This window comes from Onychomys torridus, chromosome 12 (assembly GCF_903995425.1).
Source record: "Onychomys torridus chromosome 12, mOncTor1.1, whole genome shotgun sequence".
NCBI classification, from domain to species: Eukaryota; Metazoa; Chordata; class Mammalia; order Rodentia; family Cricetidae; genus Onychomys; species Onychomys torridus.
In genome coordinates this window covers 17,184,042-17,204,771 of record NC_050454.1, presented here as the reverse complement: position 1 = coordinate 17,204,771, position 20,730 = coordinate 17,184,042, and the positions used below count along the sequence as shown (strand labels likewise).

Sequence of the window (20,730 nt, the reverse complement as noted above, 5' to 3'; positions counted from 1 at the left end):
ATTTGGTTTTCCTTCTCATGTGTGTCATTTCCTTCAAAAGAATTTTTCATTACTTCAGTGTTGGCTGTCCTAAGGACTATAATATCCATTGAATTATCAGTTAGTGTTCAGTCTTTTCTATAGATTATACAAATCTTTAAAATAAAACAGCAAAATGAGAATAAACCGTTTCATGTAAAGCCTGAGACACTTTTCCCATGATAAATCTTATGATCCATGGACTTTATGGCTTCTGTTTGGTTATAAATGTGTCGTTTTGAAAATGTACTCCTGTGATGTGCTCAGCAATGTTCACTTTGATTCAGTTGGTTTTAACTGTCTATCACACACTGTGTAATTTGACTTGTGTGCTAAAACATAAATTACTGCCAGCTTTTGAATTTGGTAGGCTCTAGTAGCAAAGACCAAGACAAAAAACTAGTGGTTTTTAAATAGCATGAGAAGTAGTTTGGTAGATATTTGTTTGGGGGGCATAGAAAGAGGACAAGGGCATAACTGGCTTGTAAATATTATCAATTTTCTATCTATTAATTTGGGGCAATTCAAAATTTTAATAAAAAACAAAGAGAAGGTACTCCCTGAACCCCAAACTGTTGGACAGTACTGCCAACTTCAGCACGGTCTTCCCTCACTGCCTTGGTTTGCAACTCCACATGGCAGTTGTCTCTGTAAATGCCCTAAAAGACATATACAGGAATGTCCATTTGGACATTTGGAGTCCATGTCTCTCTCACTTTCTTCCTTTCCTCCTTTCCTCCTCTCCTCCTCCCTCCTTCCTTCCTTCCTTCCTTCCTTCCTTCCTTCCTTCCTTCCTTCTTTCCTTCCTTCCTTCCTTCCTTCCTTCCTTCCTTCCTTCCTTCCGCTTCCCTTCCTTTCTGTCTTCCTGTCTGTCTTTCTTTTTCTTGACTCTTTCTATCTTTTTTTCCCTACATTACATGCTGACCACAGTTTCCCCTCCCTCCACTCTTCCTAGTCCCCCCCCCCAACCTCCCCTCTCTCCCAGAACAGTCTCAATCCAACAAAAATGAGAAATGAGTGACACTCAGTTTATTACTTATTTGTATCTTGAAAAGTAATTATATATACATATATATATATAAAACTGTGTGTGTGTGTGTGTGTGTGTGTGTGTGTAAACAAAGAAAAAGGCCATAAGTTGAGAGCAAAGGAAGGTACATAGGAGGGGTTGGAGGGAAGAAGGGAAGGGAGAAAATGATGCAATTGTATTTTAATTTCAGAAATAAAAAAGTACTGAAGTAATAGAATACAATTTCATGTGAAGTTACTCGAGCCAGCTAGAGCTTGCTGGATGTGCATAAAACTGAGGAGATATTCTTTGAGAAATTATTATTCATCTACATACTATTTTTCTATCTGCTCATAAACCTTTTACCCCAGAAACTTCATTATCTAGAATTTTTATGTTCTCATCTATCATTCTGAGCTTTCCACTGTGATACTTCATCTTGTATTAAAATCTGCCTCTCTTTTTCATCTGAGGGACTTGGTCCCACATGCCCACTCATTAATTGAATATTATAACATAAACTAATGTTCTAATGATAGTGATATAGAATTTTGTAGCAAGATAAAGTGTACAAATATGTCCCTTTCAGAGTCAGTGAGTAGCTCCACTCCACTCCAGCTTGTCTTTTCCCAACGCTGCTCAACTATCTTTACACTTACCCATTAGTCAGTCTAGTAGCTAGAGTGTAGATCAGAAAAGGGAGTTGATGAAATAGTCATTGTTGCCGGACGGTGGTGGTGCACGCCTTTAATCCCAGCACTTGAGAGGCAGAGGCAGGCAGATCTCTGTGAGTCTGAGGCCAGCCTGGTCTCCAAAGTGAGTTTCAGGAAAGGCGCAAAGCTACACAGAGAAACCCTGTCTCAAGAAAGAAAGGAAAAAAGAAAAAAAAATAGTCATTGTTAGCTGAGAAACTCGGGTCAGGAAGGCCATTTGCATTGTGGATAATCTCCTCTGAACCCTTTATTTAAAGGCTTGTGTTTTGACTTGGTGTTATCTTAAGGAATATAGTCTCATTACCCTTTCTCCTCCTATGTAGTGAACCATTTATAATATTCTCTGGTGGGCTGTCATATGACAAAGCTTGCAGAAGACCAAGTTTAACCATCATGCATGGAAAAGCAATCACAGTACTTGAAATGGATCATCCTATTGTTGAATTTCTAACTTTATGTGAAACACCTTATCCAAATGGTAAGTAGATAAAAATGAAACATTTAATTTTAGAAAAAAATCATTTTGAAATGACAAGTTCCTAATGAAATTAAGGTTAAATATTTTCAGTTTTGGCAGCAGATATCCATTGTGGTACAACACTGAGCTACAGTTGCTGGCGCAGGTTCTGCAATTGTACCTACTTGGCAAACTGGAAGTAAGACAGATGTAGTGCAGCAGTGCTGGCGTTTCAGGTTCTAATATCAGGTAAGTGCTTTAAACTTTGATAAGGATGGTGGAAGCTGAGCTGGGAGGGTCCGATAGGGGTCCAGGGTGAAGTCACTTGGGGAAACTGAGGTCTCCTAATAGTCTCTCCTAGACCAGCTCCACCCATCCCATCCCAATGCCAATCAAAGTTAAAGCACTTACCTGATATCAGTGATCTGTAACTCTGGTGGTGCTGCATCTCCTTCACATCTGCCTTTGCTTCAGATGCAACTGCAGCACACCTGATTACTCTAGGATTGCTGATGTGTGGTTAGTGATTTGTTTTAATTTGGAGAATAGTCATAAGACCATCAGGAGGAGAGATGCATGTGTGTATTTATCATTTTGAGTAAAGATGCAAAACCTTTGTAAACATAAAACTAGTCTAAACTCATACAAAAAAATCTAATGGTGATAAAATAAATCTAAAATGGTTAAAAAGTAAACCGGAAATATTAATTTATGACCAAAACAATATAGGGGACTTGTAGATATAAGATGAAAACTTGACTTGGGACAGAATATTTGGATTTATGATTCACCTCTGACACTTACTAGCCACTAAGATACTTACATGTTTTACTTATCATGTATAGAAAGGGAATAATTTTACCCAAATATTATCAGTGGAAAGGTAAATGAACATATTTTGTTAACTATAGCAATACATATGTTGTGTTTCATTACTAAATATATTTATTTCCTTTAAATTATTTAGCTTTTTAAAAATATATAATAGGTAACAATCAATGTAGCACTTTATTTCAAGAGTTACTAGAGACAAATGACCTACATTTTTAATCAACATCTATTTATTGAATGTTGCTGTGGTCTCAATACTATAGGTACTTGTTAAGCTTATAGAAATATGAACATAATCTTTACATAAAATCTGGTTGGGTCAATGAAATAACTATGAATTGTTGAATTGAAGTAATGCATGATTATAATGCTGAATTTTATGGTTCACAGTATAAATAATCCACCTTTTTATAGCTGGTTAAATGACTGAAATATTCATGTAAAGGCTCAATAGAGAAACAGGATTTAAACAGACCTTATTGAGAATATTGACTAAGGTTTTATAAATTGTGGGGTTTGGTAAGATCAATTTAGAAGAAAACAACTAAGGTTTTTGGAGAAGTTTGGAGAGAAACAGAAGAACTTTGAGGAAATACTAAGATGAAAGAAAGCACTAGTTTTAGTAGGGTTTGTCCAAGGAATATTCAGGTTTCAAGAGAGACTCTCAAAATCCAAATTGCACCAAAGGCATTTATAATATATGTGTAATATAGTAATATATATTTAATGTAGCTGGGTGTGTGGTTTCACTCATATAATCTCAGAACTGGGGAAACTGAAGCAAGAGTATTGTCATGAGTTCAAGACCAGCCTAAGCTACATAGTGAGTTTTAGTAGTTTATGCTATAGTATAGTGTGTGTGAGTCTTTGCTTCAAAACGAACAAAAATAAAATATTAAAACAAACCCCCAAAACACTACACGTTTCACACACAGTCACAGCATTTTTATTTTATTTTAAATTTTTTTCATTTTATATACCAACCACAGTTCCCACTCCCTCCCCTTCTCTCACTCCCCCACCCCACTCCCCACCCCCTCCACATTATCTTGTTTTTTCTACAAATGACACAATATTCTATGCACTGTCTTATATTATCTTGTTAATATATTTTAATTATTATTCCATAGTAGTTAAGAGGAAATTCCAACTTTTACAGCTAAATAATGATAAATGTCATTCCCAGGCTAAACCAAGTCATTCATAATTTTAATACTGCTGATACTTTTATGACATTTGATGATTTAACTCATTCTCACAAAACTCAAATGTTTTATCATTGTTAATGGGATCATCACCTAGAGTGATGACTGTAATTGGAGCTTGCCAGTTCACATCTATATTTAGTGGGACAGCCATCTCAAAGCCTCTCAAATGATGCATTATCTTCAGAATAACAATTGTGATAGAACTTTTTTCACCCTTAATTAGTAGGATCAAGGGTTAAAAAATGAGACACACCAACCTAAAAATGCACTATCATTGCAATCTACTAGCTATAAATATCATCATGTTTATTTTTTCATATAACTTTTATAACAGTTTAAGGTAGTTATAATTATGCCATTTCGGTGGAAAGGGAACTTCAAGTCAAGAAATAAAACTAATATGCCCAAGACAAAACTTTTAGTAAATAATAGGCAAAGAATTGAACTCAACATTGATTCCTAAACAATTCTTTAGTAGCTATCACAATATGTAAAGGGTTCTACAAAGGTGAAACTTCTGTTGCCAGTTTTTATTTGTGTAGGAACAACTAACTTTTCATAGATGTAACCATCTAAAATTTTAATTAATCTATGACTTTGGTTCACACATGGTAGTGCCTTGGCCATTTTATCTTCTAACGTTTGCTATAAACCTAACCAATGGTGTTCCTAAGAAGATCTGGAGAGGAAATAAGTTCTCATATCTAACCCTACTCTTCTTCAAACTAAGAGCCAAATTGTAGTAAAACAACACCGAGGAACTTTAAACAATGCTAGAGATAAATAGTGGGAACATCTGAGGATGAGAACAGTTTGGACATTGGATTGTAGCAGTCTACCTATTGTCATATAGATAACTCCCTAAACACCAGCAAGTTCTAACCCTTGTTCTCATTTACTTGTTTGCTTTTGTGTTTTTTCTCTTGCGTGAATGTTGGTTATAAACATAAACTTGTGTAGGCACTGTACTTTCTCAGGCCTGGAAGTTACTCTGAAGGCTGTCTACCCCAGTTTTAAATGTCCCACCCAAGACTTCAGACCTCTGTAGGAACCATCTTCCAAGTGATTACTGAGTTTAGGATAAATAGTCTTCCAACTAGCAAGTAGAAACTGCTGCTATAATGAAAACATAATGGAAGTTAGAGTTTAAAGCCCTAGGTTTCAATTTAAGTTTAACCACTGGTTGATAATCCTATGCCTCTTTCAACATGCTTTCTAAATGATATGGAAAAAACAACACTCTAGCTACTGAGAATCAAAGATCATGCATATGAAATGTTTTCTTATACACAGTTTCCTAAAACTGAGAACACTACTTTCACTGAGGCTTTCCCCATTAGTCCTTTATTGTAAATGGAAAACAATACTTTCTTTGCCTCTTAACTAAATCACTGCTCCCCATCTTAACACAAGTTACATTTTATACCATTACCCTTATTTACTTATAGCTCATAATTCTTATTTCTTCACTTTTCACAACTTGTAAACCTCTCTAGAACAAAAACTCCACAAGAAAGGTTTATTCCCCATATGGCCTTTGATTTTGAGACAGTCTCTGGGATACAATGGAGCAAGAATAGGAGGGAAAGGAACAATGGAAAGAAGATTGAGTTTTAGAAACCTGACTTTTGATTTTTGTAGGCTTGTACTCATGCACACAGGAATAATATAGAAGAGTACACTAAACCATATTGACTTGAGGTATATATCCAACTCTAAGTGTTTTACTCTCATAGTGAGGTGATTGTATATCATATCCCAGAGAAGCAGAGTTAGTGCAGTCTTAGTGTGTCTCCTAGTAGGCATGATTCAGATCTAAAACACTAAGGTTATAGATGAGTACGATAGTGATCATAAAGTCAATGTGACACTCTCACTCTCTATTAGTCCAGGATTGCCATCTCTCCATGATTTCAAAATGTATTTGACTATGTACTATACATATGGTCATTTTTCCTAGTTCTGTTAGAGATCTTAACATTATATTTGTCAAATAAAACATTAAAGTATTCTTTGTCACTTTGATTCATAATTTGGTTTTCTCATCATTTAAATACCATCTCTATATGAGATAATTGAAATGCAATGTTGGTGGTTTAAATAAAATATGCAGTATGGAAACTTTTCAATTTTTCCTTTCTGTTGTAGAATGTCAAGAACCCTATGCTGTTGCTGTACTTCTAGAAAAAGATCTCATCTTAGTTGATCTGACACAAACCAAGTAAGTTGTTCATAATTACACCCCAACTACTTCTAAATTCTAGCCAGTATAATAAAAATGCAGGAGCACATTTCAGATAACTGGCATTGGAATTCTCCAGCTAGTACATTTTTCTTATGTTAAAATTGTCTTGCTACAGTTACAGAAATGCAGTTTGGTTCCACGATGAAAAGTAAGCTAGGAGAGTTAGGGGAACAAGACAATTGCTACTCATCTTAAAAGCAGCATAGACATTTAGTGTTTAAACACCCAGAACACAAGAAATCATATTTTTTGCTTTTGTCTTAAGCAAAAATGATTGTTATAAAAAGTACAGTGTAGCAGCCGGTCATCTATTACTCCATTGACTGAAGGAAGTCTGATAAAAGAAAAATTACACATTGTGAAACTATTTTGAGGCTACCACAGCAGACAGTTGAAGCCTAGGATTTTTAGGGACAGAAAATGGAGTCTACCTTTTATTCCTATTTTAAAAATGAGAGAAATATAAAAATGAAGTAAATCTGTTTCACCTATGAGACACTAACATGTAGAGCTAGAAGACAATGTCCATCAATTTCAAGTCTACTTTTACAGTCAGTATAAAGGACTAAAATAAACTATTGTAAGAGCAGCACCTTTTATGTCCTCATGTCACATGCATTCTCTTCCTTTCTCTGTTCCTTGCTTCACTTCCTTACAATAACTCTCTCCCCTCTCATGATCCCTTTCTAGTTTCACCACACACAAACACACTCATTTTGCTCGAGATTCTACATAGAAGAGAAAACATGCAGTCTTTGTCTTTCTTAGGATAGCTCACTTTGTTTACATAATGATTTCCAGGTCCATTCATTTTCTTGCAAATGTTATAATTTTATTTTTGTTATATAATAAAAGTCTAATTTGTATAGGTACTATACTTTATCCATCTGTGTGAACAGGCGGTGTTGGCACAGGCCTTTAATCCCAGCACTCAGGAGGCAGAGGCAGGCAGATCTCTGTGAGTTCAAGGCCAGCCTGGTCTCCAAAGCGAGTTCCAGGAAAGGTGCAAAGCTACACAGAGAAACCCTGTCACGAAAAACCAAAAAGATTAGAACTATCCATTGGAACCTGGTGGAATTATCAATGAACATACAATTAAAGGCAATGGCTCCCTTTCTCCCTAAATCTATCAGTAGCAAATAGTCCAACTGTGAAGAACAGACCCTCCTGAGACCTTCCCCTAGCCATACTGGACTGTTAGTCAACATTTCAATTCTTGGGCATACTTAGTGAAGGTATCCTTGGTTGCTTTGAATTTGTGGTTGCATAACTGTGTCAAATGACATTTTATAGCCTTCTCCCTATATCAGCTCTAAGATTCTTTTCCACTCTGCTTCTGTTTTCATTATCCCATGAACTATGGACAGGGTGCTATAAATGTCTGTCTTATTTAGGGCTGAACACCCATCCTTCACATGTTCTTAGTACCCCGCAGTTACAAGTCTCTGTTTTAACTACAGTTTACTGGAAAGAGAAGCTTCTTGATAAGGCTAATAGTAAGTGTATCTCTATGGGTATAAACAAATATTTAGAAGGTAATTTCATCTGTGTCAGTTACTAAACAACATAGATCTCTGTTCACTACTAGAGACTATGATTTCCACAGCTATGGGTATGTGATCAGATTTACAGAAATATACATGGATTCTTTCCTGTTGGGTAGGCATCATATCCAATCAGAAGTTGTTTATCCCCATAATGGTAGGGACAGTATTGCACAAAAGGGATCCTCTAGCTCTCCAGGTTGGTTTTTTAGGTCACAGAGTTCACAGCTGTGTGAGACCATTGAAAACATTTCTTCCCCAGTAGTCCACATAGATGCTTCCAGACTACAAAAACTACCTGTCAGGTGGAGGATTCAACTCTCTTCCAGCTTGATTATTTCCAATTTCTGTGACCATTCCCACCCTGGCCCCTTCCTAGGTCCCCGTCTTCAACTAGTACTCTAAATTGAACATACAAAATTAAAGATTTGAAGCTGGGAGCTGTATATAATGGAGGATGTGAGGTGTACATATGATGGATAGTGTGGTGGTTGTTTTTCTGTGCCTGGCTAACCTCACTCAGGATCTAATTTTTAGAGCCACTCATTACCTACACATTTCATAGCATCATTTTTCTCTGCAGCTAGATAAAATCCCACTGTACCATATTTTCTTATCCAATCATTAGTTGGTGGACATCTATACTGTTTCCATTTCTTAACTAGTTTGAACAAAGCAAGTTTAAACATGGATGAGCAAGTATTTCTATAGTAGGGTATAGAATATCATTTGTGTCTATGTCCAAGAGTAGAATAACTGGAACATGTGGTGGTTCTATCTTAAGCTTTTAGAGCAGTGGTTCTCAGGCTGTGGTTTGTGACTCTTTGGGGGCTTTAAGACCCTTTCACAGGGGTTACATGTCAGATATCCTGCATATCAGACATTTACAGTAGGATTCATAACAGTAGCAAAATTATGAAGTAGCACCAAAAAGAGTTTTATGGTTGGGGGTCACCACAACATAAGGAACTGCATTCAAGGGTCACAGCATTAGAAAGGTCAAAAAAAACCCCACTGTTTTAGAAGAATCTCCACACTAATTTTCTTAATGGCTACAAAAGTTTACACTTCACCAACAATGAATCCTGTTTCCACAAATCATTCTGGCAATTTGTTTTCATATGGTTTCTCAATGATGGCCATTCTGACTAGGGGTGAACAGAATCTCAGAGCAGTTTTATAATTTGCATTTCTCTGATGGCTAATGCTAATAAATACTCTTCAAAAGTGTTTATTACCCATTGCTATTTATTCTTTGGAGAATTATCTGTTTAGACCTATATTCCATTTTTAATTGAGGTTTTTATTTACTTGTTTAGTTTTTCATGTATTCTAGACATTAATCCTTTTTAAGATATATAGCTGAAAAATAATTTCTTCTATTCTGTAGGTTGCCTCTTCACCATATTGACTGTTTCCTTTGTTGTACAGAAGTTTTTAGTTTCATGAGCTTCCTTTGTCAATTGTTGGCCTTATTTCTGAGTGACTGTAGTTCCAATTATAACATTCTTACCTATTCCTATATGTTGTAGTCTACTCCCTCCCATCCCTTCTACCAGTTACAGAATTTCATATATTACATTGAGGACTTTGATCCATCTGGAGGTTTTATAATAGGGCAGGTCTAATTACATTGTTATGCATGCAGACATCAGTTTTCCCAACACTGTTGAAAATGTTGTCTTTTCATTTTTGTCAAAAATCAGATGTTGGTAGTTGCATGGACTTCTATTTGGGACTTTTATGTTGTTTCCTTGATCAATCAATCAATCAATCTCTCTCTCTCTCTCTCTCTCTCTCTCTCTCTCTCTCTCTCTTTCTCTCTGCCTCTGTGTGTGTGTGTGTGTGTGTGTGCGCGCGTGCACGCGCGCACGCGCATGTGCCCATGTCACTACAATGCTCCTTAGTACTATGAATTCTGTTGAATAACTTAATATCAGGTATATTCTTTTTGCTCAGGATTGCCTTGGCCATCAGAGTCTTTTATATTTCCATATGAATTTTAAGATTTTTTTTCTATTTTTGTGAATAGTAGCATGGGGATTTTGATTAGGATTGAATGAATCTGTAAATTGCTTTGGGTAGGATTATCATTTTCACAATATTGTAACAATCCACCAGCATGGGAAAACTTGCCATCTTTGAATGTCTTCATAATTTTTAAAGTTTCCATTGGAGAAGTCTTTTACCTCCTTGATTAGATTTACTCAGAGTTTTTTAAAAGGCTATTGCAAATGGAATTGTATCTGTGATCTCTTCTTCAGTGTGTTTCACATTGGCATATAGAAAAACTATTGATGTTTATTTTTTACCCAGACACTGTGTAGGAAATATAAATTAGTTCTAGGAGTTTTCTGTTGGATTCTTTGGGGTCTCTTATGTGTAATATCATATTATCCAAAAACAAATATGCTTTGAGTTCTTTTCCTATTTGCTTCTCTTCTCATCATAATGGTGTAGCTAAGACTTTGAGCAGTTTATTGGACAGTAGTGGAGACAGTGGACAACCTAGTCTTTTTCCTGATTTTAATGGTATTACATTGAGTTTTTCTCCGTTAAGATGATGGATTTGTCACATGTAGTCCTTATTAGATACAGGTGTATTCCTGCCAACCTTATTTTATCTGAAACTTCTCTCATGAAGAGAATTTGAATTTAGGCAAAGCATTTTCTGAATCTACTGGTAACTATGTGAGTTTTGTTTTTAAGTTCAAAGAAAGAAAGTGTACAATCAGTGTGAGGTCTCAGGGAAGGTAGGTGAGGTGTTGGGACACGTAGGGAGTAGGAATAAGAATCTACTTAGAGGCTAGGTCATTCAAGGTCCCAGAAAAGACCAGCAGTAAATTTGGTGGCCAAGGGAGAAGGAATGAGAGGGGACTACCTAGTGGTAAGATGTCCTGAGAATGGGCCATGGGGAGCTAGGTGGTTTAAGGGTAAGAAGGTGATGAGTCTACCTGTGGGCAAGAATAACAGTGGAGTCCCGAGGAAAGGTAGGCTGATAGTTGGGCAGCCTATGGGAGGAGAGAGGGTCCTGCACAGCAGTGGGATCAGGCAATCAGGGAGGTGAACTGGGTAGCCTAGGGAGGAAAAAGGAGGAGGGCCAACATGGCAGCAACATCAAGGCACCTCCAGGAGGGGCAGGTAGAATTGAGTAACTTAGGGACAAGGAAGCAGAAGGCCTACTTACTTGTTAGCACCCTAGGCTACAGGCCTCTGAAAGGTGGAGGGTGGTTGTTTGATCTAGGAAGGAAGGCTACCCAGGGCATTTTCTTAAGTAATTGCAAATTAATCATTTCCTCCAGTCCTTTCTCAATTTGTTTGTTCTTAGTTTATTTCTACATGTTAATTCTTTTGGCTTATCACTTTTCTCAAAGTATCGATCATACCTAAGAGTTTTCTGATGGAATATTTATGTTTTTTTATGTCTAGAATGATAGCATCTGCAAATAAGAATACTTGGTTTCTTTTTCAGTTTGTGTTCATATTTCTTTCTTGTGTTCTTGTTCTAGATAAGACTTCAAGCAGTGTATTAAGAGTGGAGAAAGGGGACACACTGGTCTTGTTCTTGATATCCATGGAAATGCTTTATATTTTTCACTCCAATTAGATAATGTCAACTATATTCGTCATATATAACTCTTATTGTGTTGAGATCTGTTCCTTGTATTCCTAATCTCTTCAGTGCTTGTATCATGAAGGATTGGATTTCATCAAAAGACATTTTTGTACCTATTACAATGATCATTTTATTTTTATCCTTGAGTATATTTATTGATGTATACATTTATTGAGTTGTTTATATTGAAGCATCCCTTCCTCTCTAAAATGATTCTAACTTGATTACATAAATGATCTTTTTTATGTGAAGCTAAATTCAATTTGCAAGTATTTCATTGACATTTTTTTCTGAGACAGGGTTTCTCTGTACAGTTTTGGTGCCTGTCCTGGATCTCACTCTGTAGACCAGGCTGGCCTCGAACTCACAGAGATCTGCCTGGCTCTGCCTCCCGAGGGCTAGGATTAAAGGTGTGCACCACTGCCATTGGCTTGAAAAGTGTTTGTCTGTGTTCATTAGGGAGATTGATCTATATTTTTGTGCCTTTATCTGGTTTTCATATCAATGACTTCATCCAAAGAGTTTTTAGTAAAAACTATAGGGTGTCTTATGTATAGAATCCTATCATCTCAAATTAGGGCATGCTCTTTTTGTTATCGAGGTAATGCTGTCTTTGTATAATGAGTTTGGCAATGATCCTTTAATTTTGTGGAACACTTTGGGAAGTGTTGCTGGTAGCACTTCCTGGGGCATTTGGAAGATTTTGGTAGTAACTTTGTCTGTCCCTGTGCTTCTTTGTGGGAAGAGTGTTCCTGCTCTAACTTCATTGTTCATTGTGGGTATTATTAATTTAGTTACATCTTACTGATTTCAATTTGATAGGCCATATGTATGTCTAGAGAACTATACATGTCTTCTAGATTTTCCTTTTTAAATATTTTTTCAAAGTACTCCCTAATAATCTCTGGATTAAGGTTTGTCATGGCAGAACCTTTTCCATCTCTCTATTGAATCTTCTTATTCTTTTTCTTTTCTTTTTTGGTTGGTTTGGTTTGGCTAGCACTGTGAATCTTTTTTTTTTTTTAATCTTTCAAAGAACCATTTTGGTTGATTCTATGTATTGTTATTTTATTTTCCATTTCATTAATTTCTATCCTAATCATTATTATTTCTTGCCACCAACTATGTGTGGGTTTCGCTTGTATTTCCAAGAGTATCATTAGGTTATTTATTTGCTATCACTCTTATTTTTTAATGTAAACACTTTTAACCACACACTTTCCTTTTGGAACTGCTTTCACTTTGGGCCAGAGATTCAGATGCATTGTGCTATCATTTTAATTTGATTATAGGAATTTAGTAGTTTCTTCCTAACTTTCTCAGTGATTCCCTGGTCATTGAAGAGTTCATTCTTTAGTCTCTAAGTATTTGTGTAGCTGTTTTTGTTTCATTTGCTTTTTGTTTCTAGTTTTATTCCACTATATTATAATAAGATACATAGAATTGATTATTTCTACCAGATAATTTGTATTTTTAAAACTTGTTTTGTGACCTTTATAGTGATACATTTCGATTCTGACATTTCTTTGTTGATTTTTAGTTAGGATAACCTATCTAAAGATGAGAGTAGGGTGTTGAAATCACTCACCCTTGTATCAGGACCTATCTGATCTTTCATTTCCTTTAGGGTTTATGAAATTGTGAGCCTCAACATCCTATGCATATACATTTACAGTTTTTATTTTGTCTTAATGAACTGTTCACTTTGTTAATGTGTATTGACATTCTTTATCCCTTTGGGGAATGCTAGTGAGGAGGCTCCTTTATCAGCTAATAGGATAGTTATACCAAATAGTTTAAAGCTTTTTACTTGATAGATTGATTTTCTTTGCTTAACTGTAGGTCTGTGGTTGCCTTTGCCAATGAGGTGTGTTTCTTGGAGACAATAGACAATTTAATCTTGTTTTTTAATCTTGTTGGATACTCTCTCTTTCTCTTTTGTTTTATGATGACTTGAAGCCATTTATATTTGAGATTTTATGGAGAGAAATAAATTTCCATGGTTTGTGCTTATCTTTAAATGTCCTCATTTTGCTGTATATTTTTAAAAGGTGGTTTTGCTATATATAGCAATCCTGTTTTTTAGTCATTTACTTTCAGGGCTTGAAATATATCATTCTATGCTTTCCTGAATTTTAGGATTGCTGATGAGATATCTGATGGTATTCTGATGTGTTTGCCTTCATAGGTGAGTTGGTAGTTTTTCCTTTATGTCTTTTACACTGTTTCTATGCTTTGTGTTATTGACTTCTTAACTACAATATGTCCTAGAGATGCTATGCTCTCCACTAGTTATGTCTACTTTACGTTTTAAATTCCTCTTGTGTTTGGATATAATTTCTTTCTCTACATTTGGAGAATTTTCTGCTCTAATTGTATTGAATTGATTATTCATACCTTTAGATTTTATCTCATCTCTTTCTGCCCCAGTGAATTCTTAGTTTTGATTTCTTGAATATATCTCAAAGATCTTGGAAGTATAGTTATGCCCATTTTTTCCTTTATATATGTCAAAGTGGACATATATAAGTGTCTTGATCAAAGAACTCTAGGCAACTATGGACTTTTTAAGAGGGGCTAATTTGTCTTCCCAAGGGATGAACCCCTTATTTGGTTACCCAATACCGAGTGGTGAACCTTGAAGTCATAGACATATAAGTAACACTAGATAAACCCAACAGGTTGTTTTATAGATTTATAAAGTTTATAAAGCAGTAGTTGCCACTACTGGTGGCATGGTTTCTTCATACTTCCATGGTTTTGGTTAACTATTTTTCTGCAACCCATCTTGGCCCCCATTCTTCACTGCCATCCCTGCTTAAATCTTGTCATCCAAAGAATTCCTGTACTCTATTTTCATAGTACTTGTGTTCTACCATGTTCACTGATTTTAACCAGGGCTATATGTATTTGCATGGGAATAAAGCTTTCCACTGGAAGATGGACTTGCCAGTGGATATACCACTAAAGACAATGACCTTCCTCCCCCAGTATCCATCTTCAACCTATAATTCCCATGGAAGAGACAGGGTCCCATGAGCTTTTGACCCAACAAATGTTGACAGGCTCAGTCTAATGCAGGCTTAGTTGAAGCAACCACAGCTTCTATGTGTTAATGACTACAAAAGTCATGTCATACCCAGAAGATAGCATTACACAGCCCCTACATTATTTTTGTTCCCTCTTCCAAGCTTTGAAGAGGCTGAAATAAATGTCTTATTTATGTATGTTATGGCTATTATGTCTGTAATGATTTAGTACTCAGCAGTCCCTTGTTTTAAGCACCAGGAATCTCTACATTTACCATCATTTACTACATAGAAACATCTTGGGTTAAGTCTGAGAGCAGCATTGGTCTGTCCTTTTGTTAGCTAGCTTATTTGCTTCATTTTATTAGTTTATATTTTCCAGGACTAGTTTGAAGAAAATTGACTGAAGTAACAGAAAATTGATCTTTGACTACAATCCTAATTCTAGCATGTAGTAGCAAACACTTGTATTATTTAACTTAAGTCCCCAGTAAGGTTCAGAAACAGAGACACAAGGGTACCACTGGGGGAAAAAGTAATTTATAGTCTTATAGAGCTGAAAATATTAAAATTTATGAAGTACAAGGAGGAAAAAATGAGAAATGGGAGTTGAGGGGGATAAAGTACAAATTAGAGGGAAAGTATAAAGTGCTAGAATAATAATAAATAATAGAGACAATATTATAGAATGGGTTCATAAAAGGAATGGAGAATAAGAGAAACCTATTCATGAAAGACACAAGTTAAAACCAAACCACTCAACAATTGGAATAAAAGTGTAAATTAAAATTAACTGAAATAAGTATTAAAATTAAATAGAAAATATTATAAAATCACCATCTCTTCCTATTTGGCATGAGTGTTGTTTCCCTGGTGCCTTTGGTGTCTTCTGTAATTGGCTCTGGGTGAAGGAAGGGCTTCTAGTCTTAGTAATTAAAATGTTAAACTGGTGTGCTCTCCCTGTGTCACTCTGCTTTCTATAGGAGTCTCACAGTCTGAGACCTTCAACCTGTTCCTACAAGATTGTTTTAGGTAGGCTAAGGATTATACTTTCTGTGTGGAGTTTGTGGTGTATTAGGCACTGAGGGCTATGGAAGGCATGGACTCACTTCTATTTCACCTTAGTGTTTTCTTCCCACCCACGTCCCTCTTGGATTTCACTAACCACAGTCCTTGCCTGAGAATGTATGTGCCATGTTCAGTAGTACAGTATATGTCTCATGTTTCTATGTTGTTGCTCACCTAGGCTGTGACAGATGTTTTACCTTCCATAATTTCCTTAGGTTGGTCACTCTAGACCAGTGGTTCTCAACCTGTGGGTCGAGATCCCTTTGGAAGTCATATATCAGATATTTACATTACAATTCCTAACAATAGCAAAATTACAGTTATGAAGTAGCAATGAAAATAATGGTGTGGTTTGGGGTCACCACAACGTGAGGAACAGTATTAAAGGGTCGCAGCACTAGGAAAGTTGAGAACCACTAATATAGAGTCTAGAGAGCTTGTGGGAAATCTCATATTAAAGCTCTGAATTCTACTTCTGTTGCAATCTCCATGACCTGCTTTGGCCATCTTTCTGTCCATCTTATCCCCTTTTCTGGCCATGTTCTTTTAGCCTTCTTATTCTCTCTCCACTTGGTATTTGTACAGTACCTGTCCTCAGGAGGGGATAGTACCTCCTTGATGGCTCCTAATGATCTTGGGCCCGAACAGGCAGCAGGTACCAGTTTGTGTCTCCATTATCTGCTGCAGAGATTTTGTAGATTTTTCTTCACATGTTTCAGCTACCCTTCATGTATTTCTGATATTTTTCTGTTCTTTGTCTCTTAAGAATAATGTAATTTATTTTATTTTTAAGATGTAATTTTTTATTATTTTCAATTATGTGTAGGTGTGTGTATATGAGTGCAGATGCTCATGGTTGTGAAGCTGCCTGATATGGGTACTTGGAACTGAACTCAGGTCTTCTGAAAGAACGTCAAGTGCTCTTAACTGCTGAGTTGACTTTCCAGCTCCAGTCTGTAATTAGATGTTTCCTGTCCAGACTGTCTGGTCTCAAATAACTGACTCGGAGGCTATATTTTAATGATAAATGATTAGCAAGTAGCTTAGGCTTATTACTAAGTAAATTAACCCATAATTCTTATCTATGTTTAGCCACGGTGCTTGGTATCTTTTCTCAGTGTGGTATTCTCATCTTGCTTCCTCTGCATCTTACTAGTGACTCTCTACCCTGCCTTCCTCTTCCCAGCATTCTTAGTTTGGTTTCCCTGTCTATACTTCCTGCCTGGCTACTAGCCAATTAGCATTTTATTAAACCAATTCAAGTGACAAATCTTTACAGTGTACAAGAGGAGTATTCCACGGCACCAGTCTATTCCTATTCTTTTATTAATCCTGATTTGGGCCAAACCGAAGCAGTTTCTAGTCCACCATTGTTCCCTGAATTATTCTTTCTCTAAGAAATTACAATACATTTTTATTAAAATATACTTTTCTTGGCACTAGTGTTAAACTATGTCATATATTGTTTTCTCATACTTTATCTAATTGTCTAATGACTTCCAATGACCACTAGACATCTTATATTAAATTTTTTAGTTTATAAACACACTAAAATTTTTACTGTGGTAAAATATGTGTAACAAAACTTCTATTTTATATTTTTATAATTATTCTGTATGTGTGTGTGATTGTATGTGGTACATGCTTGTGAATGTACAGGTGAAGGCACCCATGTACATGTATGTAGAGGACAAAGTGGAGGTCCGTGGACATCCTCTTCTATTACTGTCCTACTTACTGCCTTTAGGTGAGATTATTCTCTCAACTGGAAGCTTATTGCCTTTGCTAGGCTGTGTTGTCAGCAAGGTCCAAAAACTAACCCATCTCTACCTGCCAATTGCTGGGATTATAGGTGTGATCCAATTTTAACATGAGTTCTGGGAATTCAGACTAAGGTCTTCCTGTTTTCAGAGATAAGTGTTCTTACCCACTGAGTCATTTCCCCAGCCCCTATTCGTATGCTGCTTATCATCTTCTGTTAAGATGATATGTGAGTAAACATTTTGTTGACAAAACAAACACATTTTGTTTACCTTGATAGCACAATTAAAACTTACGTAAATTTCCACTATTGTTGAATATTAGATAAATTTAAATATTAAAACTGAATATATTCTATTTCCCTCAGTTACCTCTTAACCACACTGAATATTAAGTTATAACTTTATAGTGTTCTCTCCCTCTTTCCCTCCCCCTCCCCTTCCTCCCCTTTCTCTCCCTTCCTACCCTCAACCTCTACATTCACTCTTTCATTTACTCTTAAACATGAAGGCAAACATCATGATGAACAGTTTTTCCCTCTTGGTTCTTAGATTTTCTTTTGGTTGGGGTTATAGCTTTTTTTTTTATTATATTTTTATTATTTAAATCAATTATAAACTTTAAATGTATTTTGATCATATCCTTCCCCTCCCCCAATTCCTTCCAGATCCTCTCCCCCTCCCTACTCAACCAACATCAAGTTCTTTCTCAAAAAACAAATCCCAATACAGCAACAAAGTCCCCCCAAACCAAGAAAACAAGGCACTACCCAAAAAAGACACACACACACACACACACACACACACACACACACACACACACACAAACACACATGCCAAGCTATAACTAAATAAAAGCACACACACACACCCAAAACTGTAGGGTCCATTAAATGTTGGCCAACTACTCCTGAACATGAGCCTTTCCTATATTGGTTGATATATCCAATGTCACTCCAATGGAGAAAACTAATTTTTCCCTCTCCTAGCAGGTACAAATAACAGTTCAATTGTTAACCTTTACCCTAGTGCCTAGGTATTCATTTGTTCATTCATTCATGTATTCACTTTTTAAATAAAGTAAAATGAAACAAAATAAGATAAAACAAAAGCTATCACATCGAGGTTAGACAAGACAAACCAACAGAAGGAAAAGAGCCCAAAAGAAGGCATTAGAATAAAAAAGACATTCATTCGCACACTTAGGAATCCCACAAAAACATTAAACTGGAAGCCATAATATATATATGCAGACGACCGACTGCAGATCTGGGCAGGCCCTGTGCATGCTGCTTTAGTCTCTGTAAGTTTGTATGAGCTTTGTTCACTTTGATTTAGAGGGCCTTGTTTTCTTGGTGTCCTACACCCCATCTGGCCCTTATGCTTTTTCTGCCTCCTCTTCCACAGGATTCCCTGAGTTCTGAGGGGAGGGATTTTTGTTGTTGTTGTTGTTTTCTTTTGTTTATTTTTTAAGAAATGTTTTATTCATTTAAATACCAATCACAGATCCCCTCTTCCCTCCTCCCGGCCCTCCAGCCTCCCCTCTCCAACCCATGCCCTATTCCCTCCTACAAGAAGGTAACACTTCCCATGAGGAGTCAGCAGAGTCTGGTACATTTAGTATAGGCAGGTCCAAGCTTCCTCAAGGCTATTCTAAGTGTCCCACCATAGGTAGTTTGCTCTAAAAAGCCAGCTCATGCACCAGGGATGAATGCTGATCCTACTGCCATGGGGCCCCTTGAGCAAATCAAGCTTCAAAACTGTCTCGATTACACAGAGGGCCTAGTCCAGTCCCATGGAGGCTCCACAGCTATTGGTCTAAAGTTCATGAGTTTGAGGGGAAGGATTTGATGCAGATATCCCATTTAGGGATGAGTGTTCCAAGTTCTCTTTCTCTGCATGATGTCTGGTTGTGGGTCTCCTTTTTGTTCCCATCTACTGCAGGAGGATGCTTCTCTGATAACAAGGCACTAATCTATAAATATAGCAGAATATCATTAGGAGTCATTTTATCACTACAATGGTTTATTTTTTTTAGACCAGTATTATTTGGGTTTACCTTAGGTCCCTAGGCGATCTAGTCTCAGCTTCTTAGTCTCCCAAGCAGTGTTGGGTATGGGTTCTGTCTTGTGGAGTAGACCTTAAATCAAATCAGTTATTGGTTGGTTACTCCCACTAGCTTTGTGCCACCATTGCCCTAACTTATCTTGCAGTTAGTACACCATTGTAGATAAAGGGTTTTTGGCTGGCTTAGTGTCCACATTTCTCTTTTGATAGAGTACCTTCCTAAGATGCTGAAATGTGGAGGTGAAGGATTTATGTAGACACCAATTTGACATCTCTATATTCAATGAGTTGTGTAGATGTTGTCTTCAGCTGTCAGGTCTTGCTATCAGTTTGTGGAGAGCAACCTATAGACTTGGCAACAGTTGGGTTGTTTGGGGATTTCTGTGGGGCCCCTTTGGCCTACAATTCAATTAGATATAACCCAATACCAGTACTGGAAGGTTTATTTAGTGACAAAAGATGATCAGTTGGTACTCTGTCTCCCTATGATTTGGTGATTTCATTTAGGTCGCTTTTATATATGTATGTATCTTAGAAAGTTTCTTCAATATTAGGTTTCATACTACCCCTCAAATGTTCCTTAATTTTAATTGTCTCTCCCCTTATTCCTTCCCACAATCCCCTCTCTTCCCCCTCCCCACTTAATCTTCCCATTCTGCCCTGCTTTTCTGTTCATTTCACACATTTACATCTAAGTACTTCTAGGTAGGGATGAAATTAGGTGGTAGAACACTTGCTTAACATGTGAAGGGCTCTGGGTTCAGAATGCCTAAGTTAAATTTCTTAAATTGTGTTTTCTTCCATATTTTGTGCTTACTCTTTGCCTATAAGCTAAAATAATTGTTTCCCAAATATCTTCACTGTATTGTTTACTATTTTAGGAGCTTGTTATTGTTCCTTACTGCTATTATCAAATTCAAGTATAGGTTTGGTCTTTAAGGTGATTCATTCTTACTTTCTCCCTAACTATTCAACCTTAACCATAATCAGAATATATTATATGAAAAAATCTATTTTCAATAAAAAAGTAAAAATGATACAATTAACAATTTGTACTTTGATATCAAGAATTTCTCATTGCTAAATTTACCCTACTTGTCATTAATTAAATATGTCTTGCTCCTCCCTGTTTGATTTTGCATATGCTACTGTCCTGATCTGAAAT

General features: G+C 36.4%; 1 protein-coding gene across 10 annotated transcripts in view; it reads left to right on the top strand.

Annotated features, from left to right (window-relative positions):
* Stxbp5l (syntaxin binding protein 5 like) overlaps positions 1 to 20,730 on the top strand; it is a 250,942-nt gene that overhangs the window by 121,231 nt on the left and 108,981 nt on the right. For all 10 annotated transcript variants that reach the window (XM_036203312.1, XM_036203309.1, XM_036203307.1 and 7 more), the window contains exons 11-12: positions 2,064 to 2,218; positions 6,385 to 6,457. In XM_036203312.1, the coding sequence (XP_036059205.1) occupies positions 2,064 to 2,218; positions 6,385 to 6,457 (228 nt within the window). The remainder of the gene's footprint in view (positions 1 to 2,063; positions 2,219 to 6,384; positions 6,458 to 20,730) is intronic.